This window comes from Zingiber officinale, chromosome 2B (assembly GCF_018446385.1).
Source record: "Zingiber officinale cultivar Zhangliang chromosome 2B, Zo_v1.1, whole genome shotgun sequence".
Lineage (NCBI taxonomy): Eukaryota > Viridiplantae > Streptophyta > Magnoliopsida > Zingiberales > Zingiberaceae > Zingiber > Zingiber officinale.
The window spans coordinates 14,852,605-14,862,763 of NC_055989.1; the positions used below are offsets into that span (position 1 = coordinate 14,852,605).

Consider the following 10,159-nt stretch of genomic DNA (forward strand, 5'->3'; position numbering starts at 1 on the left):
GTGAGAGAGAGTGTGATAGGAGAGATTGAGAAGAGAAAAAGTACAATGAAAGGGGAAGTGTGATAAGAGAAAATGAGAAGAGATTGAGGAGAGATAAATTATGATAAGAGATAATAATGGGAGAGAAAGTGTGCTGAGAGAGAAAGTGTGATGGGAAAAAATGAAGAGAGAGAAAGTGTAATGAGAGAAAATGAGAAAAGAGTGTGTGATGGGAGAGAATGAAGAGAGAGAAAGTGTGATGAGAGAAAATGAGGAGAGAGTGTATGGTAGGAGAGAGAATGTGTGATGAGAGAGAAATTGTGATGAAAGAGAATAAAGAGAGAGAAAATAAGGAAAGAGAGTGTGTGATGGGAACGAGGAGAAAATGGTAGAGATTGTGTGATGAGAGATAATGAGGAGAGAGTGTGTGATGGGAGAGAATGAAGAGAGAGAAAGTGTGATGAGAGAAAATGATTAGAGAGAGTATGGTAGGATAGATTGAGGAGAGAGAATATGTGATGAGAGAGAAAGTGTGATGAAAGAGAATAAAGAGAGAGAAAATAAGGAAAGCGAGTGTGTGATGGGAAAGAATACAGGGAGAAAATGGTAGAGATTGTGTGATGAGAGAGAATGAGAAGAGAGAAAGTAGGATGAGAAAGAACAAGGAGAGAGAAAGTTAAATGAAAGAAAAATTGAACAAATATATTAAAAGATATTTTTGTCCAAAACTTAATTTTCATTCTTATTCCTATCAAAACCCAATGAAAAAGATGAATTTCATCAATACCCAAGTTTTTAGGTTTCATTCTAAAATCTTGATTTTATTCTCATCAACCAAAATACAAGATCTAAGAATGAATCTATTTATTTATTTTCAAACCTCTAAATCAAACGTCACTTTATAATTTACTGGTTAGAATATTAAAATGTTTATATATATATATATATATATATATATATAAACGACAGTGCTATCCGTTCAATGATTTTATTGGAAAGGAATCGTAACTGACATGGCCTCTATCCGAAAACTAGATCCATGGTACACAACTAGGTCCTTTTCTTGGGGACCGGATGTATTTGGCCTGTTGACAGGATTTTGTATCCGGATCCGTCACGGGTAGGTCTAGGTGATTTTATTTTTTCTATTTAAGCATGGATCGATCTCCCGATGAGTCCTTATCACTCCGTCATTCCAAGTGGGTATTATGTGTGCCGTATCAGACATAATACCATTTCTTTGCCATCATGTTAGCTTCCGTCTATCATCATTATCATCGGCCGATGAGTCCTTATCACTCCGCCGTTCAAATTAGGTAACAGTGTTAAGACTGGCCCTCACATTGTCATCCTTGCAGACATCATAAACAACATTTTTGCAGTCTTACAGATAGCTGCTCCACAAGTCTTGAGACTGTTACATACTTGGCTGCAAGTTAATTATTGATTGGAACGTGGCATCAACTAAACTAAACGAGTGGGAGTAGGTTGTGAGACTTGGTCCAAGTAATTAATGGTTCGATTATCATTAAAGCTAGGAGAAAGAGCACCGCACACGACTTTGAATATCCCTGAGATCAATTCCGAGGAAAACACGTTATCGGAACAAAAAATATTCTGGCGAACAAGGCAGGCCCCATGTGCGAGGGTGTAAGTCAAGAGAGTTAGTTAATCTGACGGTTAAAATTAAGAAGGGTCAATATTCAGAGTTAATATAAGTGTTCGGATCAATCGAATTTTTAGTTGATCTGATCGGATTTTCAAATCCTCCCGGCTCAACACAATCCCAAGCAGAGTCTTCAAAAGGGTCATCAATTGAACCTTTTATCCGATCAGATTTTGAGTTCTCCTGGTTCGACGGAATTCCGACCCGAGTCATCAGAAGGGCCGAATCCTCAAAAAAGCTGAGTCCTCCAAGGGGCCGAGTTATTGGGATGGTCAACACTCTTTAGCTAACCCGATCCATTCGAAAATAAGGTCTGAACGAACGTTAAAGGGGACTCGGCCAGTCTATCGGCAAAGTGTATTAATAACCTACCAAATCAACGGCATAATATTCATTTTTGACATCTTGTGCAACTATTGTTAGAGAATCAAGGGAATATGCTTCGCTCCTATTTCAGAAAGATTGTCAGAAGTCTATCATATTTTGATAATGTATTAATATTCGTGTAGATAAAAAAAGTAACACTATATAAGAGGTCTCTACGAATAAGCACAGGTAAGTTTCATCATCAGAGTTCACTGTTCATCATCTCTGCTCTCCATTTTCTTCTTCCATCACTTGTCTGACTTGAGTGTCGAAATTCCTACATCAGGACCCTTCCCTGGCCTAGTTATGAACGCTTTCTTCTCTAAGTTCTTATTTTTACTACAACACCAAATTCTTCTTGCTAGGAGTCTTCTCACAGTCTATATCAAAATCATCTAACTAGCGTATTATCTTTCTCGCCTTCAGACATAATCATTATCTTATAATTAACGGTTTACTATAAATTAATCCTATAATTTAATTTTATTTACTTAATTAATTCAGGGGACAGGAGGTTAATCATTTTTTACTAAAGTCTGACTAGAATTTCTGGTCAGATTCCAAAACAAAGTTTCCTCTACGTAGACTTTGAACAGGAACAATTCGAGAGTCAAAATCAGAACAAAGATTCTGAATAAACTGCTCTATCTTTTTTATGAAATCTTCCCATATCTAACTGTAACAAGAAAAGAAAAGATTGATTAAACTGCACAGAATCGAACCAGAAATTTTCTGATTAACAAGGAAAAGAGAATAAAAGAAAAAAAAACTCTCCATCTGTCGTTGCAGAGAAGAGAAGAATCTCTGTAACCAAAATTTCTGAAATTGGCCGCCTACATCTCAGCGCACCTCGTCGGCGCGAAGCCCAGCCGGGAATTCTTCATGTCGTATAGGATGTGGAAGTTCTGCTGCAGGTAGTTTCCCAGAATGGAAAGCGGGGACTGCGGCATCGGCAGCACGGCGAGGCACATGATTTCCTCTGGCTCGAGCCGGATGAAGTAGTTCTCCGGCGGGAAGTTCCATACCGCACCGTCCGCGAAGAGGATGGCGAACTCCGGCACCTCCACCTTCCCCGCCCCTGACACGTTGTAGCAGGGGTCGAGCACCGGGAAGTCGGTCGCCGCTGGGTATTTCACCTGCTTCGTGAAGGCTTCTTTTATCCTCTCGTACGCCGGAGCGGCGAAGTAGCTCAGCGTCGTGCCGGAGTCTACGATAGTTCCGCCGCTGCTGTCCTTAGCTATGTCCCATGTCGTCGGTGGGATTGCCAGTTCCTCCCCGCCGACGAGGATGGACTTGATCTGGACGTAGTAGAAGGTTTCGACGGGGCTGTCCTTGCCGGCGACGAAGGTGGTGTAGTTCAAGAGTGGGTTGCGGGCGACGGTGTCGTCCTCGCCGAAGATGAGCTTGCTGCTGACGCTGAGGTCGCTGTTGCGGTCGACGAGGCAGTAGGAGAAGATGTTGCCGTAGAGCGAGCGGAGTTGGGAGGCGAAAGAAAGTTGGCCGCGGCCGAGGCCCAGCAGCCCCGCCGCGCCGTGGAAGAGCCCGCGGTTCCAGTGGCCGCACCCGAAGATGACGTCGTCCACCCGCCGGAACTCGCCGACGCCGGTGAGGTTCATGGTGAAGGTCTCGAGCGCGAGGTCCCCGGTCGTGTTGGAGCGGTCTCCGTACCAGTAGAAGTAGGGGCAGGGTCGGTCTTGGCCTGTGGCGGCGAGGCAGGGGCGGAGAGGGTCAGGCGAGGAGACGAGACCGCAGCGGCTGTCGCCGCAGCTGACGTTGCGGTAGGAGGAGGAGGCGGCGGGGTCGTAAACAGGGCCGTGCTGCTCGAAGCAGTCGTAGCACGGGAGGCACTGAATCCAGTTGAGGTCGCTGCCGGTGTCGAGGATGAGCGAGAAGTGGCGCGGCGGCGTGCCGACGAACACGTCGATGAAGTACTCGCCGGAACCGAGGGTGACGCCCGACTCGACCTGAGCCATCAGCCTCCCGGCGAGCTCCGGCGACTTCGCTAACGTCTCTTTCTGTCCGACCTCGATGCGGCTTTGGTCAGCGGTGGCGGCGGCGGCGGCGATGCCGGACGCGGCGATTCGGTTCTTCTTCTCGGTAATCCTCCTAAAGAGGGTCTGAATCCTGAGACTGTCTCTAAGGCTGGAGTCTTCCAGCGCTTCCTTCTTGCTCCTCTCCGCCGCCTCCGCATCCCGGTGCTTGAGGTGAAGCTTCAAGGCCGGCGCCGCGCCGTCGCGCTCATCGACATGCGGCGCCCTGCTTTCTCCCCTGTCCCGGTCGCAGCTCGAGTCGCCGGAGGATGCGGCGGAGCCGAAACTCATGAAGTTGGCGGGCAATTCGATCCCATGAAGAGGCGTCCTATACGAAGCGGAGGAGCTCCGGTTGTAGACAATAGCGGACGAGTTCAACGGCTGCAGAAGACAACAGCAGCAAAATAGGAACCAAACGAGGATCCGACTGTCACAGGGAGCCATTTCAGACCTCAATGAGGGTTGCAGAGACGGGAAGAAGCAGAGCCGGAATTTATATCCCTTCTCTCATTCTTCCACAAAGTCAGAATAAGGGAACATGGCAGGAAACGTAGATCTTTGAAAACGCGGATACGAAGAACGATAGTAATTTCCCCTGCCTCAGGCAAAGTATAATCTGGGTGTTCTTTGCTGATGTTACAGATTGTTATACTTTAATTCTTGATGCTTGAACTTTGAATCTTCTGCAAGTAAAAGCTTAGTTTAAAGGATGCGACCCAGAGGCTGCTGACTTGGTCATGGCTGACCACCGGCTTTGATTCCACCATTGTTTGTTCCTTTCTTTGTTTCTTTCAGTCGCCAGCGGTATCATGTGCGAGACTAGTCTCTTCTGTCATGAAACAGTTTAGTTTTAGTTCGGGTGAATAAAAATTAATTCTGTTAAATGGATCGAAATAAAAAATTCTGCTCCGTTAATTTGAAAATTTGCTTTTTTTAAAATATATATATATATATATTAATTATTTTAATTTGGTCTTCGATTTTAATATTAAAAATCCCAACATGATTAAATTGATTGGAATTTTAAAATTCATAATTTCCGGTAATCCCTCCTAGCCTCTCCTTTTCTCCTACTCCCGGTGATCTCTTGAAGTCACTTCTTCTTCTGACTTCTGATCGTCTCTCAAAGTTGAAGACCCTACTGACAGCCATTGCTGCCTTCAACTTGGCTTGCCTTTTCCCTGTGACTGTGTTCATTCCCGATGAACAAGATGAGTATTCGGTTAATTTAATTAACTCTTTAATTTAATATTAATTTTGTATAAATTTTTTATTGTTATTATAAATAAATTTAATTAATTCAGTATTAACCGAAATAATAGATTCGATTAATTTAATTTTAATAAAATTTTAATTTGATTTAATTAATAATACTAAATCAATTTTCAATTAATTCATGAATTAAATTAATCGAATGCTCACCTTTATCAATAAGTACTAACAAGACGAGTCTCGCAGGACATCTCCTAGTTCAACACGAGAAGGGAAGCTGAGATGGGCGTGAGGCTGTAGGCCTCTTCTACCTCGAGGAGATTTGATCTCATGCAGAGGCCAGAGTGGAGGAGGAGGTGTTTGCGGTGGCAGAAGGGGATATTTTTGGCCGGCGGAATACAGAGTTGGGAGAAAAGGAGAGCAGATAGAGGGTATTATGGGCTGATGGTGATTGCTGGTATCGTTGTGATAGAGGTTGTCGGCAATTCTGAGGTCATAGGCACACTTCAGAGCAATGGAGTTGATGTGATGTGGGCGAGCGCAGTGTTCAAGAGATAGACATGGACTTCTTGCAACTCCTGCTAATCATTTTCATCACCATATTGTGTTGCTCTGTTGAAATATAGAAACAAACTCTCATTTTGCTTGTCTAAATGTCGTTCTCTCTCTAGATTTAGGTAATTCCTCTTCTTGCATGTAATTTGAGTTTAATCTGAAAAAAAAATAATTTTGATTAATTCAGTTCAGTTTTAATTAAATATTCAGTCATGCTACCAACACCAAGTTCAAGGGGTTTTGGGGCTAATAGAGCTTAGGTGATGACCCAAACGTGCATTTACACACCAGCACTAGGCTAAGTTTGGACTTCAAAGGAGGTCTTTATTTAATCTGTATACGGTAAGATCAAAAGAAGAAACTCAATTTTAAAAATCCTTGAAAAAAAAGATAACGTTAAAAAATAGTTGAAATCCCAAAGTAGAAGATCCAAAGTTTAGAAGCAAGTAGGCCCAAATGATTGAAAAAATATTAAAGACTTGAGAAGATGACTGGTACCACAGACCATACATAAACCAACAATGAGGCAAAAAGATGAAGCCTTGGATTTTTAAGGTAAGGCCGTAGTAGAAGAGTGAAGTTCTAGAATTGATCAATAGCTGATGCTAGCAGACAAGGACCAACATATATATAAACATGAGCATAATAAATACTAGATTGAATCCTATTGTGATCATAGACTAGAGGAAAAGAAGGCAAGCATTTGCTAAAGAACAAAAATGTGTAATAGAACAAATTATGACAATTTTATCCTTTTTTCTCAAAAATTCTCAATGGCAAGGCTGAAAAAGAAATTGATCCCAATATCATAGGGTCATGAGAGGACCACTAAACCCTAGTCGACACATCTATAGGGCAATCAATCCAACTTGTACCTTAACTTAGAGACCAAGGTATTGAGATGGGCCTTAACTAGACCCCATTGCACTACACCCTTATTTACAGCATTAATCCACCAACATCAAAATCAATTTCCTGTCCTACGGCTTACACAACCCACTTCCCACAAATGATAGCTCAATTTATTGGTAGAATCCTTTTGTAAAACAATTTAATAGAAAATTAAATAAGATATTTTTTTAATAATAAATAGAAAGGACATAGGAGTTATTAACCTGTACCATGTTAAATTTGAGTGGTCAAAATGTTGGGGGAAAAGTAGAGCACTGCAACTCAGCCTCCACACCGTGTAGCCCTGCCGGCCATCAACCTGGCCCACGTTGTCGCCTATTGTTGTTGGACTTGGAAGCATATCCCAGCACTACTGTCCTTTCAATTGGCTGTAGCACTTTAAAACTCAAAAGGGAGTGAGATGGGCAACTTAATTTGTCGTTCAAAAAAAACATGCAAATTTGAGGGTTGGTCATGAAGCAATCGGTGGAAATTGTTGCATGGCCGGTCAATTTTTGTTGGCAAATGAAGCATTCACTTCAGGTCTGATGGTGGTCAAATGCCATCTTCCCGGAAGCTACTCGTGCCGACGCGAGTCACGTTTCAAGATGCATGAATAATGAACGGGGCTCAAAGTCTACGTAGGCACGTCAAGTGGCAGAAGATTTTACTCAAAATGAAACATTTTGATTGTTAAAGTGGCTTTGGCATATATCAATGGTGACATTGTAGTAATTATATAACTTGGCACAAATTTTGAATCCCATGATGCACAAATATAATAGTACATTGGTATAAGGTAAAGATATTGATTAATGCATGGATGACAGAATCAATGAAAGCAAATTTATTCTTCTTTGTGATGACATTTTACCAGTAAATAGCGACAATCTTTTTAAATGATTTTGAAATAAGAGATTTTGTTAGGGTCCAGATTCACCGAGATCATTTTAGTTGTATACTTGACTCTTCACACGAGAGAAAATAAGAGTTGCAGAAATAAAGTTGTCAAGATAAATGTGGAACATAAGAGTATCATCAAGGATTTTGTAGATTCTATATTTAATGTTCGGATTATTGTTGTGGTGTAGGTTATATGAAAACATTCTTAGTACATGCTCACATTCTTATTTTTACATGTAGGATAATTTCAATGCATAATTAAAGATCACTTTTCTCATTTCCTTTGTTCTTTAGAGGCTCTTTCTTAAATGCCATTATGATGATTTTTCTCTAAAAAATATCAGTACGATGGGAGATTGATTTAGCAACAATGCTAGCAGATGGGAAGTTATTGGTTTGACAAAAAGCGAAGAGATAGTAGTAGTTTTCCACTGATCCGTAATTGTCAGTAAAGGTGTTTTTTCATCTACTTCACTCCTCTTTTCCTTTTTGCATTGTTAAAACAACCAAAAAACTCAGATTTGACTGTTCTCACTAGTTCTGGACTGTTAAGCAAGAAATTGGCTGAGATGTCGTTGATATTATGGTACAAATGCAAGTGCTAACTATTTTGAGGATTCACTTATTTACTGGAAGTAAATGGTGGGAGATTTTGAACACTGGACACATTTATTCAATCTATTTTGGTATCAGTTAGTTGGGCTTCCATTTAGTTCCTCTTGAATTCCTCAAGCACTCTAATTGTTTAATTGATAGACAAGGTGTAATTTGTAGGTTGGTTCTACATTTCGAATTTAATTGGACTTCCACTGTTTACTTTAAGGAATTACCCTGGAAAGGAAGGTACAATGTGTGTTTAAAATTTCATTTATATACTTCCCTTCAAATTTTCCTGTTGTTTTATTAGAAATATCAGATTTGTTTGCCTACTTTTCCTGAGTTACTACATTCTAAAAGGATAAGTACATTATCTCAGGTTCCTATTTGATTGGATATAATCTTTATTTACTGAAAAATGAAACATCCCGCCAGTTTTGGAACGTTTACTGGATTAGGTTGTGCAATAATGTAATTATTGGTCTTCAAGTAAACCAACTTATTTATGCAAATATTCGAAAGTTGTCAGTTATTATTTTAGAATACTTATAGTTTACAGATACTAAGGGTGTGTTTGGTTTGTGTATTTTTCATTTTCTAAAAAACATGTGTTTCTAAAAAATGATATTTGGTTTGCATTTTTGTGTCTGTTTTCTAAAAAAATAACTAAGGGTGCGTTTGGTTTGCACCATTTTCATTTTTTGAAAAACGCGCGTTTTCTAGAAAACAGAAAACGACTTTTTGTCATTCTCTGTTTTTCTAGAAAACGATAGCCAATTTTTTAGAAAACGCGCGCGAAAAACGCAAACCAAACACCGTTTTTCATAAAACGCGCGTTTTCCAGAAAATGAAAAACGCGCGTACCAAACACCCCCTAACATTTTCTAGAAAAATAGAAAATGACAAAAAGTCATTTTCTAGAAAACGTGCATTTTCCATAAAATGAAAAACGTGTAAACCAAACACACCCTAAATTTTATGTGTGTATAATTGTTGGCCTTCAAGTTTTACGTGAATAGTCGAAGGTTGTCCACTGCCATTTACAATTACATTAGGTTTAGAAATACTAAAGTGTCTGTGCATGCCCGTGTGTTATAAAAACAGTTTGGTGTTGACAATTTGTGTTGGGTCAAACTAAAATTTGAAGGAAATTGATTACTTAGTTTGCAAACTGAACCATGGTTTGGATTGATTTGGTTGTTTATTTAATTGGTTATGCCTACCCTTATTGCTTTCCCAGTGCACTGTTTTTTAAATTACAAAGGGAAACAAAAAGGAAGAATGCTGATATTTATAATTCAGCATGAGGTGGAAAGCTCTGGATTTAAAATCTGAACCACTTATAGTTTAGCTTTTGTTAACTTAATACTTCATACCTAGCTTAGAATAGTGTACTTTGGGTACGAAACTTATTTGTTTCTGTTGTTGCTTATTTGATTATTATTTTTTATTTGTTTTCTTATAAAAATCTTGAAGAAAATGGTGCACATCACATATTCGATTCCTTGCGCTAACAAACTCTACTTAGCTATATATGTTGCCTCTTCAACGAACTTATATAAAACTGTATTGCCCATATTTTGATGATATTTTTTGAGGTAAAAATTAAAATACCTCTCTTTTTTATTAAATCATCAAAAAGATATTCCTTAGGGTCTTTTTTTGGCTTATCATTACAAGTGCCCATTTTGTCTTATCATTAAAAGAGTGGTTATATTTCTTCAAAACTTTTACAAGAAAACAAATAAAAAATGATAATCAAATAAGCAACAACAAAAACAAACAAATTTCATACCCAACGTACAGTATGCTAAGCTAGGTACAAAGTATTAAGTTAACAAAGCTAAAACATTAGTGCGTTCAGATTTAAAACCCAGAGCTTTCAACCTCATGCTGAATTATAAATATCAGCATTCTTCCTTTTTGTTTACCTTTGTAAGTAAAGAAACAGTGTTCTGGG

The 10,159-nt window shown here is 39.6% G+C and overlaps 1 protein-coding gene across 1 annotated transcript; it reads right to left on the reverse strand.

Annotated features, from left to right (window-relative positions):
• Positions 1-2,690: 2,690 nt before the first annotated feature.
• Positions 2,691-4,529, reverse strand: LOC122045371 (protein ASPARTIC PROTEASE IN GUARD CELL 2-like). The gene has a single exon (XM_042605564.1). The coding sequence runs from the start codon at positions 4,483-4,485 to the stop codon at positions 2,845-2,847; it is 1,641 nt and encodes a 546-aa protein (XP_042461498.1). The 5' UTR covers positions 4,486-4,529; the 3' UTR covers positions 2,691-2,844.
• Between the last annotated feature and the right edge of the window lie 5,630 nt (positions 4,530-10,159).